Source organism: Dermacentor silvarum, chromosome 4, assembly GCF_013339745.2.
Source record: "Dermacentor silvarum isolate Dsil-2018 chromosome 4, BIME_Dsil_1.4, whole genome shotgun sequence".
Classification (NCBI taxonomy): Eukaryota; Metazoa; Arthropoda; class Arachnida; order Ixodida; family Ixodidae; genus Dermacentor; species Dermacentor silvarum.
The window spans coordinates 231,794,199-231,811,420 of NC_051157.2; the positions used below are offsets into that span (position 1 = coordinate 231,794,199).

The window sequence follows — 17,222 nt, forward strand, 5'->3', positions numbered from 1 at the left end:
CAGGTGGAGCATGAACATACCACACTCGCGGAGTGCTCTGTTGTGGACACATTTAGTCCCCAAAATCATTATTTTTAGCTGGTTGTTTGTGCACCCATAAACTGCACAGTGCTTTTGATGAATATATATGCCATTATTTACGAGCGTAAGTCATTCGTGACAAAAATAAACGGGCACATCGAAGGAAAGCTACCACTCCGCAAGGCAAGCTCACAGTCCAGGCCGAACAGGGAACACATACTCTCGACGCCAGACCGTCGGAAGCACCCTCGTGAAAACGTCTATACAGTAACTGATATACATAACTTGCAACTACGTCACACCGCGGAACTCTGGGATACGATCTCGCAAGGCGCCGCCATTACCGAGCACACTGCGGCAGACGACACAGCGCCAAGCTGTGCGGATTTCTCATTTCCCGTCGACGCCGTACGTCGCAATGGCGATTTGTGAAATATTTGGCTGCAGTACGAGAAGTAAGTGCAAATCGCATGAAAAGGGACCAGACTCGGGGATGTACTGTTTGCCTGAGGTAATAACAAATCAGTGCGACCACACAAAGGCGCTGGCCGAGAATCGGAGAGGTACTTGGCTTGCGCGCATCAACAGGAAGGACCTCAAGAATGGTTACCTGCAGAGAAACAGTCAAAACAAAATATCCGTCACAGCCTCCTTCATTTTCTGTCAGCAATCACATGAAATCGTTTTTTTTTCTTTTTTCTCTTTTTTTTTTTTGCTATTCCTCACAACAGTTGTTCATTCTTGTGTTCGGCTGCAAAGCAAAGAAAAAAAATGTGGTGACTGGGCACCACAATTGCTGTTTGCAGTGTTGTTGGCTGACACGAAGCTGGTAATGATCATGCACAAGTCTTGAAAGCAGCTGTCGTGCTCCCGTTGCAGGTAATCCCAAGTAATTTAAGGAAAAGAACAGGGACTCAGGGGCAGTAAAAAATACAGTTCGGCAGTAGACACACTAAAGCTGCTTTCCTGTAACGGATAGCAGGGAAACAGGAGTGTTTTTTTTTCTTTTGCTTTCACTCTGCGTTGGCTCATTTCTGATCCAGATTGTGAAATTCGGTGTACGTTATCCCCGCTCGGCGACATCGCCGCGAGGCCGACGCGAGTTGAAGCTTCAATTTCACTTAGGCTGATGTATGTCGATCCTTTATGTGGTTATTGCTGTTTTTTTTTATCACAGCTATGAAATGACGAGTGCATTCAGCTCACCTGGCTAAGCAAGACAACTCGCTTAGACGGCAACTTCTTCGCAATGAGGTTCCGGACCCATCCGCTCGTAAATACGTAGTTGTGCGAGTCGAGCGACTTGTAGCCTTCATCTGATCTAATGAAACATAACACTAGATAATTTATAATGTATTTTGTTGATAACACGAGATAATTTATAATGTCAACATGGGTAACCGGTGGTAGCAGGCTTGCATTAACAGCGGCTTGCGCTCCAACTGGTAGCCGATATGGATCCACGCCATCACATAGGGCGATTTTTTCTTTGTACCTGGCCCGCGTTGGTCCCACAAGTTCATCAAAGTATGCAGGACAAAGTCCTGCACAATTCTCCTTCACCATGCGCGCAAGGCAATTGATTAAAGCATACGCACAAAGCAAAACGATCCGCCGCACGGACGTAAACACAGCTCCGCTGCTCCGGCACCACGACGTAAGTGCTCGGTAATGGCGGACGCAAAACCGGAAGGCAGGAACTGACGTCACGTGCAACTTATGTATACCGGGTGTTCGAGAAAGCTTACGGAAATTTTAAAAGATCGCCCGTGACAGGTAGCCTAATTCTTAACGTTGAGCTGGGTTATTCGAAGAGGCGGACACTAGTAGCACGAGAAACGAAACACATATTCAACTAATTAACAAAAAATGAGTAATGAATTTCTTAGTTAATTACTTTACGACACATCATGCAATTTACGAAGTGCAGCCGGTGAGTTTGCAAGACGCATCCAATTGAAATGAATTTCAAGGATGGCACCAATTGCAAGATATTATTTCCCAAAGTGTGGGACGAAATACATTGGCGTTCCAGTTACTTTTGTGCTTCAATGTATAAAACAGGATTTTGGTAAAAAAGTAAGCGGAACAACAGTGCTGCATTTTTACGGCGACTTTGATGGCGCATATCTACAAACTGGTGTCATTCTGGAAATTCATTCCAAGTGGATATGCCTGACAACTCACTGGCCACAATTCGTAAATTGCAATATGTGTCGTAAAGTAATTAACTAAGAAGTTAATTAGTAAATTTTTGTTCATTAGTTGAACATGTGTTTCGATTTCTCGTGCTACTAATGTCCGCCTCATCGAATACCTAGCTTAGTGATAATAATTATATGCTACCTCTCACAGGCGATTTCCAAAAATACCGTAAAAATTTAAAATGTATGACACCCTGTATAAGGGTGGCCTCAGCAATCACTCCAACCAATTATGGCGCTTCTTCCTTTTGATCATATTTGACCCGCTCCTCATTCATTCTCTCAGCGCGACGTCCGCCGGAGAAACACATGGTTTTGGCTGCTCGCTGGAACCTTATCACGTGAGTTACAATGACACACGATTCGTTAGACAAATTCAGCATCAGATTTATAAGCCTATGTGATGGACCAGCCTGAAATAGCCGTTAAATCCTTTTTTTTTCTTGCATTCAAAGAGAAGAAGTAGTAAATTCGTCCTCTTTTACATGCATTCCGAAATCCCGGCTGAGATGGCTGAGTTAAGCATTGCTATTTTATATTGCGAGCGTTTAACGTTTGGTCGTCTTTCTGTTTGTCCACCGCACTTACTTGTTTCGTGGCAAGGTGAAAGCTTTCAAACTCGGCAGCCTTTCCACCTTTCTCGCTTAGACGCCGCGGGTCTTTGTATGTTACAGTGAAAATGCAGGAAGTCTGAAAGCTCATACCAGTGCGTTTGGAGCCGTCGATGGCTCTGTTGTAGGCCAGGAAGGCGAGCAGGAAGAAAACAGAGGAGAGGGACTCGGCTCGGCCAACCACCCCAGTCACCTGCACGGAAACAGTTTCGAGACATGACTCACAAAACTACGACAAGTGGTTGATTTGAACGAGCATGACATATTGAGAGGGTTTCTCGAAAAACGGACCCGTATTCATCTTCTGACGCTAAGAGCAAGGCATTCGTTAGTCTTATTTTCAATACTGCTTCTCCCAATTGAGAGCGCAGCAGGTGTACATCTAATCAAGATGTCCAGGAAAGAGTAAAGAAAAAAAAAGCCCTCTAAATCTGTTAACGTACAACTGAATGTGCCATCAACTAAACAAAAGTGGTTACATAATTAAAGGGGCCATGGGAACAATTGTTCGTGCTTGATTTATCTGTTGCATGTTAACTAAACCATACACGTCTCAGGGAAAGCTGCCAGAAATTTGAGCGCACTCGGTGCGGCAGAAAAGTTGTATTTGAATTGTTTTATATCGCAGGTGAACCGTACCGCAGCCTGGCAACACGTAGTGCTGACACAATGAAACAACCCCCGAACGGAAGCCGATCTCAAAGGACACGATTAGTGTACTCCAAGCACCAGAAGCACGAACTCGAAATACCTCATAGGCGCCATGTCGCTTTTGAATGCGCGGTTTGCTTGGTACCGCGCGGGCGAAGGAATTGCGGGCACGATACAACGGTGACGCCCTTTCTGCCCGTAACGCGCCAGAGCGTGCGGCGCAAAACGTACGATGTGGTCTCAAACTGTTTCGGAGTACACGACACAGTGGTGGTCGCACATTTGCTGACGTCACACAATTCATGCCAAAATGGCGGTCGTTGTCCATATAGGAGGGGCTTGGAGGCAGCGATTTCAAATTCATGTTTGTAGTTAGAACGTGCGCTGAGAGCACTTTTCTTTGTGCATAAGCATGCTTATATTGTTCTTTCAACTCTCAGTTACAACGATAAATTGAGAACAGTCGGACGACCGCGTCATGGCCCCTTCAACCCTTTCGGCCCTGGTGTCCTATAAAAAGGACACTAAGAGAAATTGTTCTAAATCGTGACTCAAACGGTTACCATACTCAGAAAAGAATTTGAGCTATTCTCCATACACCTCCGCCAGCATACGCGACAGTTTCTTTATCCTTGTCCTACTCAGAAAGCCTTAGTGGTGAAATCAAAATTGCGGAAGGTAAAAAACATGACTGCAGCAGTATCCACAATTTTTGATAATATTTTAGTCAATATCTATTGTCTCGGTAGCATCATAATTTTGTGCGTTGTTTCTGATATGGTTAGGCGTGTATTTATGTCGGGAAGTTTTGCCTGTTCTTTGCGCATAGCCCACAGCACGCCATGATCTGAGTGTCCTAAATATAGGACACCAGGGCTCAATGGTTGTCAAATGCACTACATGAGTTGAATATACAATGAAGACGCTGTTGCTTGTAACAGCTTCCGATTTCTTGTGTTGTTATTCCAGAGGCGCTAAGTCAGCCTGAACTGCTGTATTCAAGCGAAAGGGGACTTATATAGCGAAATGTCTGTGTATCAAGGACCCAAATAAGTTTTCTCCACTATAGGAAGTGTGCGTGCTTGAGTAAGAAGTTGAAAACGATGAAAAGCGGGATATAATTTGCTTTTGCAGGCTTGGGGAGCAGTAATTGCTGCACAATAGACGAAGATTTGGCCATCTATGAAGAAAATACATCGCATAAAGCGACTATCAAGTAGATGGAGGCCATTCAAGTGCAGTGATGAAGGAAGTCTGCCTGGTGGAGGTAGAAGACGATGACGATGAAAAGCGGGATATAGTTTGCTTTTGCAGGCTTACAAGAATTGGCCATCTTACAAGAATTGGCCATCTATGACGAAACTACATCCATCAAAGCGACTATGAGGAAGACAGAGGCCATTCCAGCGTAATGATGAGCCGTGTATAACGAGCACGAGGAATATTTTTGCGGCCTTTCACACACAAGAACCACTGTCAAATTGCCATCATGCAAGTTTTCTACATTTAAATCTTCGATACAGCTGAGAATAACATGCAACTTCGAAGTATACTTCGAATTGATTTCCACAACCATTAAGCCCTGGTGTCATATACATTGGACATGATGCCATATCTTATACTGATGTTGTACTCCGAATATAATAAATATTTTTGGGTTTCTTAGGCAGTACTAAATCAATACAAACCAATGAAAAAAATTCTGAACGTTAAAAAGAATTCAGGGCTGAAAAAGTTAAGAACACTATATGCGTTTTGCACACGCATCTGTTTGTGCACTTTTATGAAGTACTACAAACTACAAGACTATGAAAATAAGCACGACAACGATTTAAAAAAAATTACGTAGAATCTCCTCAGGGGCTTATTTGAATGATGCATCAGCATTTCGTAGTAACGACGTAGTGATTAGCGGCCGTTCGTTTGGTATAATTGCGAGAACGACTGTGAAATAATCGTGAAACGTACAAGCGCGGTTGCAACACGGAACTGTTAATAAAACTTGTTGTTGGGCTAGTTGGTACATTCTTCATACAACGATAGGACGCAACACATGTGTTAACACATCTTAACACTACTGTTAAGTTGCGCTGATGACGTTCCGATCCGAAGCCACGGCTGCTCCATACTTCTGGCTCACTAAAGGTGTGTCTAGTGCGTACCTGATTGCACACGTCACGTGGACACAGAGACGAGCTCGTGTCACTCTTCCACACACTATCGTGTGGAAGTCTTCTTCCACACACTATCGTGAAAGCGGTCGTCTTACGCGAAGGACGGACGTACGGAGACAGTTTTTTCGTTGGGCAACCATAGAAATGCTTACGCATATAAAACCTCATGCGAACTTTTTTTTCGTTCCGCCAGATAGCTTTCTTGGACCTGAAGCAGCTAGATATTGAGCAAGTCAGTATGACTACTTGTTCGTAAATCTTACGACCTTTCTTTTTCTTTTATTTGTTCTAGTGCTTGGTTATGTTGCGTTAATGTCAGAGAAATAAACCACATTTGGTTGCTCCAGGATCAGCCTTATCTATACTTCGTGATCTATCAATTTAAACTAGGCGTAGACGTAGCTTTAGAGCCCCCCCCCCCCCCCCCCCTTTTTTTTTTAATGCCCAGAAAAAACAACAATCACACACGCCCTAGGCACAACCTTTAGTCAGCCAGAAGCGTGGAGCCGCCGTGGCATCCCCGTTCGACCATTGCAGCGTTCGGACGTGTCATCATGCGCTCCCTTGTAGGGTAGGTTTCAGCGGCCCGTCCGGGCCACGGTATCAGGTGTACTGAAAAGCCGGCGGAATATTACCAGGTTGTTCTGCCTCCTCTGCCCACAGGTGCGTCAGCTTGAAACACGTTTTTTTTTTTTTTTTTGCATGGCGATGTAAAAGCCAGACCGTATCGAGTGCAGCATGTCCGAGGCAGCCTTACGCGTCTCTCGCTGCTGCCGGAAGTGGTTGCCCTCGGGGCATACGAAATTTGTACCTGTGGGCAGTGACGTTTAAGGATGAGGAAGGCAAGAAGAAGCTTTTAGCAGCAGATGCGTTCCACGTTAAAGATCACCACTGCGTGTTCATTGACCCACGCGATCAAGGTGTCCGACTGAAGCTATACTGGCTGCTTCATGGAGTACCGGACGATGACGTGCGATTGGAAATCAGCAGAGACAAGTGGAAGGTCAAGAGATGCATCGACAAAGGATCACCCACACGCTCGGTGGTGCTGAAATTAAAGGTGGGCGTTACATTGGATGGCCTTCCACACCAGCTGCGAGTTGCTGAGTGCTCAGTACAAGGCGCTCGTCTTCGTTCCTAGCAGAGCGCCACTCTGCCTCCGATGCCGTGGCACCGGACATATCCGACGAGAGTGCCGCGTTCCACGATGTGGGATCTGTCGTCGCTTCGGCCACGATGAGTCCCAGTGCGTGCGCTCTTATGCCAGCGTTGCAGGCCCACTCCGAAGCGACGTTGTGTCAGAACATCTGATGGGCGCCGCAGACGGAAGCCGAAGAAGCTAGCAGGGAATACGACGACGGTGTGAAGACTGCTGCAACGCCCCCTGACGATGCTTCAGGAGTTGTTCAGGAAGTGAATGGTGGTGCCGAGCCCTCGGCTGCAGCATCAGAAACGAAGCCAGAGACCACAACAGGTGACGCAGAAACGAAGGCCTAAAGCGCATCATTGTCAGTAGCGCAAGACGTCGACCAGGAGGCAACAGACGTCGAGATGCTCACGACCGGAAGCATCGCTGCAAAGCGGGCTTACGAAGACTCCGTCAACATAGGGAAAGCGAGCGCGTCAGGCACTGGCCAGCCTCCAACAAAGGCATCGACTGGGCGGCGGTCTTCGCTTCAACCGAGTTGCCGCCTGAACGTAGGGTGACCCCTACAACGCCTCCGCACTAGCGGAGGTGACGTTCCAGAGGCCTTCAACGAGGGCCACAAAAACGCCACTGTTGCGATGTGAGTAGGGCGCCTGGCCAAGCAACCTTCATGAAATGGCCACTAACTTTAAAGGGACACTAAAGAGAAACAGGAAGTTCTTCTGGAATAAAAGAGGGACCTTCAGGATGCAGTTTTTGTTGGGTGCAAAAATATGAGTTATTAGCGGAGAAATTCGTAAACAAAGACCAAATATCTCTTCCTCAATTTCTCTCACCCCAGATTTTGCGCTGAAGCAGTGTCGTCACGGATTTCATTGATCTCAGCGAATCAGAGGGCGCCATGATACGTCACCGCTTGCGTAAACGGCCGAGGCGCTGGCTGCATCATGACTGCATCGCCGCTGCGTTTGCATTCGCCGTGATGGATACCGTTGGTGCCGCTGAACCTTGCAACTAAGAGCTCGGCAGGGAAGCAGGACTGCATTTCAGCGATATTCAGTGAAACAGGAGCGCGAAATGATCCTCCGTGCATCGAGCGGTGTTTACGCATGCAATGGCGGTGAGCCGCCGGCCGCGCCGGCAGAAAGCAGAGCCGTTTTCGTCGACGGAAGGCGAGGCGAGGCGTCCGGTCCGCCAGGCGAGAGAGAGAGAATAAACTTTAATAAAAAGAGCACGCGAGCGTAGGTAGCTCCTCCGCTCTGCAGTGGGTGGTCCCCTCAGTCCAGGAGTCCAGCGGCCTTAGCGCTGCCCTTCTCGCTCGATTGACCAGGTTGAGCTGGTCCGTCGAGTCGGAGCTGGACAACGCTGCCTCCCATTGCCGTGTGGTGGGGTGTGTTATGGGTGTTAGCTGTGGTGTGTTTGCGCAAGCCCATACCATTTGGTAAAGTGTTGCACATTGATCACAGTGTGGACATTTATAGGAATACAGCGCAGGGTGTATGGCGTGGTACAGACTCAAATGTGGATATGTGTTTGTTTGGAGTTTTCGCCATATTACGGCTTCCTGTCGCGTCAGAGCATTATGAGGTGAGGGTAGTGTTTTTCGTGAAAGGAGATAGTGTTGTAGGATGTGAGTGTAGGTTAATGGTATGGGCTCTGGTTGGAACTGCTCGGCGCGGTCATCTCGCGGCTCCCGGTGTGCATGCGCTCGGGCGTAGGCGTGTGCCTGCTGATTGCCGCGTAAGGACTCATGCCCCGGAGTCCTCACGATTTGTATGTATGGTGGCAGCTGGTGCGCTCAATTCAGAATGCGATGTGCAGCCCTGGAAATTTTGGCCCTGAAGTAATTTCTGCATGCCGTCTGAGAGTCCGTCAGAACTATGACGCATTGCCACTGCGGTCTCGTCGTGATGGCTAACGCTATCGCTAGTTCCTCTGCCTCCGCAGCGCTCACTCTGGAAACGGACGATGCATTTATTTTGGTGCCGTGATTGTCGACTACGCTGGTGACGAATGCGGTGCTTCTTTCGGTGCTGGCCGCGTCTATATATACGTACAAGACATTGGGGTGGTTTCCATACTTTCTCGCGAGCGCCTGCGCTCGGGCTTGTCTCCGTGGGATGTGGAAGTTTGGGTGCATGTTCCTGGGAATCGGTGAGACGTGCTTAGTTTCTTGTATTCGTGTTGGGATTTTGGTCAGTGCGCTGGTCTTCCGTACGTTATATCCAAGACGTTCCAAGACGCAGCGTCCCGCTATTGTGCGTAGTAGTCTTTCCTTCTGGCTTACCAGGTGGGCCTCTATGATTTCCCGTGCGTTGTTGTACACCCCTGTCTCCTCGAGGCGAAAAGTAGCCGTTCCGGGTGGGAGTCCGAGCGCTTGCTTATACGCCTTGCGTATCAGCCGGTCGAGTACCTCCACTTCCGCGTTCCTTAAATTAAGTATGGTGCCGAGTACGCAATGCGGCTCACAATCAGAGCCTGCACTAATCGGATAAGGTCCTGTTCCTTGAGTCCCCTCTTCCTGCTGGTAATTCGTTGAATCATGCGCAAGGTCTGCGTGGTCGTGTGTTGTAGCTTCTGTATGGCATGTCCTCCGCCCCCGTCCTTTTGTAAGTGTAAGCCGAGGATCCGAAGTCTGTCTACCTTGGTAATCTCTCTAGGACCTATTCGCAGGTGGATGGTTGGTGCCGGGGCTGTTGATCGTCCTCGTGAGCGCTTCTCGATTATGAGGAGCTCCGACTTCTCCGGCGCGCATTGCAGTCTGCATGTCTCCGAATAGCTTGCTACGACGTCTACTGCCTCCTGTAATGCCTCTTGTTCTCCTATGGACCCTCCGACCGCCCATATCGTGATGTCGTCTGCATACAAGGCATGTCTGATCCTCGGTATTTTCTCGAGTTGGGCTGGGAGTTTCATCATGGCCACATTGAAAAGTGTCGGTGACAGCACTGCTCCTTGTGGCGTTCCTCTGTTAGGTGTGTCTATTCGCTGTGACCTCACATTTCCCAGCCCTATTGTGGCTGTGCGATCAGTGAGAAAAGCCCTCACGTAGCTGTACATTCGTCGGCCGCAATTCGTGTCACTGAGATTGGATAGTATGGCTTCGTGCCCCACGTTGTCAAAGGCTCCCTTTAGGTCTAGTGCGAGAATTGCTTTTGGGCAGCACGGCGTTGCTGCAGTCAGTACTTCCTCTTAGAGCTGCAGAAGCACGTCTTGCGTTGACAAGTTGGGCCGAAAACCAAACATCGTGTTCGGCATCAGTTGACGTTCTTCGAGATGCGTCTGTAGCCTGTCTAATATAACACGTTCCATCAATTTACCGAGGCAAGACATAAGCGAAATGGGTCTTAGGTTCTCCAGGCAGGGCGTTTTTCCTGGCTTTGGTATCAGTGTAATAATCTCCGCATGCTTGAATTCCGGGATAAGGTCCCTCTGCTCCAGTGCGCATTTAAGAGTTCCAGTATTGCCTGTACGGTTGAATCGTCCAGGTTACGTAGCAACTTGTTGGTGAATGCGTCCTTGCCAGGAGTGGTGTTTCGAGTGAGTCTTGCGATCGCTCGTGTCAGCTCGGAACGCGTTATGTCCCGGTCGAGCTCGCTGTTTTCCAGTCCGGCGTAGTCAGCCGCTGGCTGTGCACCAAGTATCGGCTGGCCAATATATCTACTTTGTAAGGCACACAATAGCTGATCGTCTGTGCCTCCGAAGTTGTGTAGTACTCGGCTCATCGTGTGCTTGCTTTCTCTCTTGCTCTGGGTCGGATCTAGGAGATGTCTGAGTATGGCCCACGTATTCGCAGTGCCCAGCGTTCCTTGGAGGGAGTTACAGAACTGGTCCCAGTTCTGTCGTGCAAGTTGCTCTGCGTAGCGCTCTGCCTCGTCCGTTAGTTTCGCGATGGGTATTTTTAGCTTACGGTTGTGCCGCTGCCTTCGCCATCTTCTAAGCAGACTGTGGCGCGCTTCCCACATGTGTAAGAGGCACGGATACACTGCCGGATTGTCCGTGGTGAGAGCAACCTCCTTGGAGTGTTTGGTTACCGATTCCTGCAGTCCTCTAATCCAGGCCTCTAGATCGGTTATCGCTTGGGCTTCTTGAGATTCTCTTTCGCTGCGGAAGTTTGCCCAGTCCGTGATTTTGGTGGAGCGTATCTTTCTCCTTGGGAAGTTTCCCAGGTGTACCGAGATGTCGAGCATGAAGTGGTCGCTCCCTAGCGTCTCGTTAGTGTTTTCCCACTCGACGTTCTGAAGTCTGGACGCGAGCGCAAGATCGCAAGATCTGCCAGGCGACGATGTTCCCGAGAGAACAAGCGTAGAAAGTTGCGCGCGTACTCGGTATGATTTTTTCGTGGCTTTATTTAATGACATTCAGCACTCACCGAGCCGCCAGTTTGCTACTGCAGGGGCACCGGTAGGGGGTTTGCTGAAGGCCGCATTGAGGGAACAGCTGCTCGAGAAAGGACTGGCCTCTGGGCCAGATACTTTCCAAGGGCAGGATTAAATACATAATCCGAGGCCGAGCCATGCAGAGAGCACACCATCGGTTTCTCTGGCTCTTTTGCCGTTTTATCATCGGCAGAGCACTGAGCCATTGCGAACGTCGGGGCTCATCGCGCGGCACCAGATGAAAGGACACAATCGGGTCAACACTGCCGCTGCCCCTGAGCAAGCGCTTTGGGCCATTTATACAGCCCTCTACATTACACACACGAGGCATTTTCTGGCTGTTTCCCGCGAAGCCAACGTTTCTCGAGCCACGCAACACGCAACGAAACACTGCAATACGGTAGAGCTGAACAGGCGCGCGCGATGCAGCATGCAGCAAAAAGGAAACTATACCGACCGGATGTAGCGCCATGTCATTTTTTCTGATTTATTGAATTTTGCGCTAAACTTGTGCTTCCTCGCTTGAAACGGTTTAAAAAGTTGGCAAATGCTGTTTATGTACATTTAAGGTGTATTTCATTTTGCGTTTTATTAACAGCGATAAATCGCTCCCGACCAATGGCGACCGGCCTGCGTTTGTGATTTCCGACGTCACGAACGTGTAGTGCGGGAAATTCGAAGGGGCGTCAGCGCCTATCCTTCAGTTTTTCGGTATTTTCTCGCTTATTAAACATCTGTTCGCCGTAAGAATGGTATGACTGTGATTGTGAAAGGATAATCTACCATTAAAGCTCAACTTGCGGTTTCTCTTTAGTGTCCCTTCAAATCTAGCCTTCGCGTTGCGACATTGAATGTGAGAGGAATGTGTTCGCGCAGGAGGCAATGCCAGATTAGTCGCATTCTTTAGGAAAATGAGGTTGACCTTCTGGCTGTACAAGAAACAAAAATTGAAAGGGAGAAGCAAACAGAACAAATGGTTCTTTCTGGGGTTTTACGTGCCAAAACCAGTTCTGATTATGAGGCACGCCGTAGTGGAGGGCTCCGGATTAATTTTGACCACCTGGGGTTCTTTAACGTGCACTACAACGCAAGCACACGGGCGTTTTTGCATTTCGCCTCCATCGAAATGCGGCCGCCGCGGCCGGGATTCGATCCCGCGATCTCGAGCTCAGCAGCGCAACGCCTTAGCTGACTGAGCTACCGCGGCGGGTAGAACAAATGGTTCTCGATACAATATATGTGTTTACCATGCTGTTGGACGGTCAGGAGGCTGCGTCATTTTTATTCGCAATGGCATCGCGGTTGTTGAAAAAGTGTCCGCCTGCGAGACTGGTTGCATGCGATTTAATTTTTTTCTGGATTACAGTGGCGCGCCGTGTGCACCAAACAAAATGCACGAACGTGAACTTTTTTTTTAGGTATGCTGAAGGGTTTTTGAAAACAGAACGAAATGTTGTGGTTCTAGCTTTAGTTTAGTTTCAGTTTGATTAATTAATTGCGTCTGTAGAGCTGAGGATGAAATAACGGGCCTCAATGTGCGCGATAGAAGCGCTGAGCTGTTGAGTGCAATTGTGATTGAGGGAGAGCTTGAGGACATTGGTTATGTCATGACGCGAGATGGCCAAGCACGGTATACACATTTTCAAGGTGACTCCCATGCGAGGCTAGATAGAATATACATACCGGCGCATTAAGTTTGTACCACTGTGCTCCTCTTATGAAACACAAGATCTATAGTTTTAGTGACCTTTGTTTGGTCACGGTTACCACTGGGGAAAAACAAAAGGTTGTCAAGTTTAGCTGGTTCCTATGGAAGCTAACGAGAAAGTGCTGCAAGATGAAATGTTTGTCACAAGAACAAAAGAATGTCTTTCAAATGCCCTGCATACCGAAGCTAACAGCTCCACGGCAGTGTGGGAACAGTTTAAATATGATATAAAAATCGCTGCAATTGATAGAGCGTGTGTATTACGTCACAAGGAAAGGCAACAAGAGTAACAGTTACGCAGTGAGCTGGAGTATATGTTAGGCGTTGAAAATGAAGCGCCTGGAGCATTTAGAAAAGAAATAAAAGAGGTGAAATCAAGGCTCGAGTTTATCGATGAAGATAAGTACCGCGGCGCAATGATAAGGACGCGTACTGAAACGTTGTGGTTGGGCGAAACGCCCACTAAGCGTGTGCTTCGTGGAGAAGCAAGCAGCAAATAAAGCGATAAATGAAATTCGATATCGCAACAAAATTACCCAAGAAAGCAAAGAGATAACACTTGCATTCGTCGAATTTTACACAGAACTTCTTGGCCAAAAAAATGATGACCCTAAACGCTTCCGAGCTGAACATCTGTCCCTTATGCCAAGATTAGAAGACACGGTTAGAGAGTCACTGGAATCTGGAATTACCGTGACAGAAATTGAAGCGGCAATAGATGAGTTAAGCAACGGCAAGTCACCGGGGCCCGATGGGGTGGGTGCATCCATATACAAGTTTTTTCAAGACAGATTTGGCAATGGCTTTATATGGAGTAATCGCTGAATGTTATGAAAAAAAAAAGCAAGCACCCCTCTCTTTTAGGACAGCGCACGTAGTACTCATCCCCAAAACGGATGACCCTGCAAAGTTACTTTCAGTCGAGTCTTACCGTCCCATTAGTTTGACCAATACAGACTACAAAATATACATGAAAGTGTTAGCTGGACGGCTCCAAAATGTTATTAAATCCCTTGTTGGCCCACATCAAACATGTGGTATTAAAGGTAGAAAAATTTTTACGTACACACACGTAGCTAGAAGTATTCTGGAATGTTGTGACGCAACAATGCATGATCGTGTAGCCATGATTCAGTTAGACTTACATAAAGCATTCGATAAGGTTCTACATCAAGTTTTGTTTTTACTGCTGGTGCATGTAAATGTTGGATCTGTGATTACTGAAGGTGCGAAAATGGTGTATCATGATTGTACAGCCAAATTAGCGATTAACAAAGAATTAAGTGATTCAATTCCTGTGCGGTCGCGCGTGAAACAAGGATGTCTTTGTCCCCTCTTCTTTTTGCGATTTACCTGGAATCTTTTGGTTTAGGTTTGCTTGCAACAACCACGTGTTCGAGGCTACACATTTTTGAGCAGTGAAATTAGGGTTCTAGCGTATGCGGACGACATAGCCGTGTTTTGTGCTGATGTAAAAAAGCGTGGAGGAAGTTGTCAAAATAGCTACAGCGTCCTGCACAGCAACAGGTAGCGCGATCAGTTGACCGAAATGCCTAGAATTTTGGCATGGCAACTGGCAGAGCACACCCGAAGTGCACTGCAATATGAATTGGACAGTTTCCCCAGGAAAGTACCTCGGGGTTCCACTAAATTATTACCGACATGCTGAGGAATACTGGTCTGAGGAAAACAAACGCGTTAAAAGTACTACCGATAAATGGGGTGGCCGATAAATGGGGTGGCCATAACATTTCAGTGTTTGCAAGAGCTTCCGTTTGCAATGTTTTTAATTGCCAAAATGTTCTACGTATTTATTTATTTATTTATTATTATTATTATTATTATTATTATTATTATTATTATTATTATTTATTTATTTATTTATTTATTTCATATACCTCACAGGCTCCAGAAGGAGTATTGCGTGAGGGGGGCGGTAGAGATAATAATTGTGGAGCAACAACATGCTATACAGTTGCATAAATATGAACAGAACGAGAATCAATAAACAAAGAACGCAAAATAAAAACAAAAAGAAAGGAAGGTAAACTAACAGTTGTTAGCTTTCCAGTATGCAGTAAAGCAAACAATCTTAGCACAAATGCTTACATAAATACACAACAATGAAGTTAAGAAGAACAAAACTAAAACAGACACGGATTTTTAACGAAGTACTTGCCAAATATTGCACAGATTTTTTTTTGTCTGAAGGTTACTGGGTCGTTAATGTCAGCGATGTCATCAGGAAGACCATTCCACAGCGCAATGACAGGTGGCACAGCTGAGCAGTTGAATGCATTGGTGTGACTGAAGATGCGTTTGAAACTGAGATGATTATGCAGACGTCTTAGATGTGCGAGAGGGACGAACGAGCGGTAAAGTAGACGGATGTACATTGTGCATGATTTTGTGCAGAAGACAAAGCAACGCTATATTCCTGCGTGGTTCCAAAGATGAAAGCGACAACGACAACTTCATGTTATTACGCTCGAAAATGGGCTATAATCTCTGGCAATGTGCAGCGTGGTTTCGAATCGAAGATGGATTAGATATGCCTGATGAGGTGACCATATAGAAGCTGTGAATTCGAGCTGGGGTTGCACTAATGTCTGGTAGGCTATCTTTCTGGTGAGGGAAGGAGCGCTGCGAAGGTTACGTTTTAGATAACCGAGAGTGCGCGATGCTGTAGCCGTTATTTTTTCAACGTGGGATGACCATGAAAGGCTCGGTGTTAGAAGGATGCCAAGGTACTTGTATGAAGATGTGCGAACGACGATACTATTGCCAAGTGAGTAATTGAAGATAGAGTAGGATTTTTTGCGAGTAGATGTCATTAGATTGCATTTGTTATATGTTCAGGGTCATTTGCCAATCCAAACACCCATTAGTGACACATTGAAGGCCATGTTGAGCGATATGATCAGCGGGGGAGCGAATTTGAGGGTAGATAACGCAGTCATCTGCGAATAGTCGAACACTGGATGTAATGTTAGATGGCACGTCATTGATATAAATCAGGAAGAGTAAGGGTTCAAGGACACTTCCCTGAGGTACGCCTGATGTTACGTTACTGAAAGGGGAAGAGTACTGGTCAATGACAGTGGACTGCTTTCGAAAAGACAAGAAGTTTCTTATCCAAGAAATTGTTAGTTCGTCAAGGTTTAAGCATGATAGTTTCGAAGTGAGGTGCCAGTGAGCAACGCGATCAAATGCTTTAGAAAATCTATGAATATTGAGTCAGTCTGAGCATTGTCGTCCATATTTTGAAAAAGATCCGTAGTGAATTCGATTAGTTATGTCTCACCTGAAAGGCCTTTTCTGAATCTATGTTGATGTTTAAAAAAGAAGTTATTACATTCTAAGTTGTGAACGACATTAGTAAATATGATGTGTTCGAGTAACTTGCAGGGAACGCTAGTTAGTGATATGGGACGGTAATTGCTTACATGGCTCTTGTCACCTGACTTGAAGATGGGTACGATTTTGCCGACTTTCCAATCATTCAAGTGATGACCATGGCCAGAAGTTCGGTTCAAAAAGTCCACCGAGTGTTTGCGATCTTTATATGGGGTTTGAATTTGTAAAGCCCATCAGGCGTTGCAAAGGCTGTCTTGTCCTTGTCCGCTTCGTCCATGGGTATTTGCCAGTACCCAGATCGGAGGTCTAGACTTGAGAAATATTCAGCGCCCTGGAGGGAGTCAAGGGCATCGTCGATTCTTGGCATCGGATATACGTCTTTGCGCGTGATCTTAATAAGTGCTCGATAATCGACGCAAAATCGTACAGAGCCGTCTTTCTCGCGAACAAACACAACAGGAGACGACCAAGAACTGGACGATGGCCGAATGATGTCTCTTTTAAGCATGTCGTCAACGTTGTCCGCAATGATTTTCCGTTCTGCGGAAGACACGCGATACGGGCGGCGGCGTACAATAGAACTGCCTTCGGTTTCAATGCGATGCACTGTGACAGAAGTGCGCCCCAGAAGTTTGGAGTTAACGTCAAATAAGGCGCTGTGTTTTTGCAGTAGGGCCAAAAGGTCTTCTTTCTGGGCAGCAGTCAAATCGGGATTTATCGCGTCCTTTAGAGCAGCGGCAGCAGCATGATCATCAGTTGTGGTAGACAACGGTGGTGATTCGGTGTGAAGAGGTACAAGCGAAAGAGGTTCGGTGCCAGTAAAGCAAGTCACAGTGGTGCAGTGGGAGAGCACAACTGGCGAAGAAGTAGGGTTATAAACAGCGAAGAACGTTCTACCGTACTGAAAACGCACCAGGCTAGGAGTAATGCTAAGCCCACCAGAGATGCAGTGACTGCTGGGTGCAAGGAA

At 47.0% G+C, this 17,222-nt stretch overlaps 1 protein-coding gene across 5 annotated transcripts in view; it reads right to left on the reverse strand.

Moving 5' to 3' along the window:
- LOC119449313 (protein O-mannosyl-transferase Tmtc3) overlaps positions 1–17,222 on the reverse strand; it is a 731,059-nt gene that overhangs the window by 207,670 nt on the left and 506,167 nt on the right. For all 5 annotated transcript variants that reach the window (XM_049666410.1, XM_049666409.1, XM_049666407.1 and 2 more), the window contains one exon: positions 2,930–3,029. In XM_049666410.1, coding sequence (XP_049522367.1) covers positions 2,930–3,029 — 100 coding nt within the window. The remainder of the gene's footprint in view (positions 1–2,929; positions 3,030–17,222) is intronic.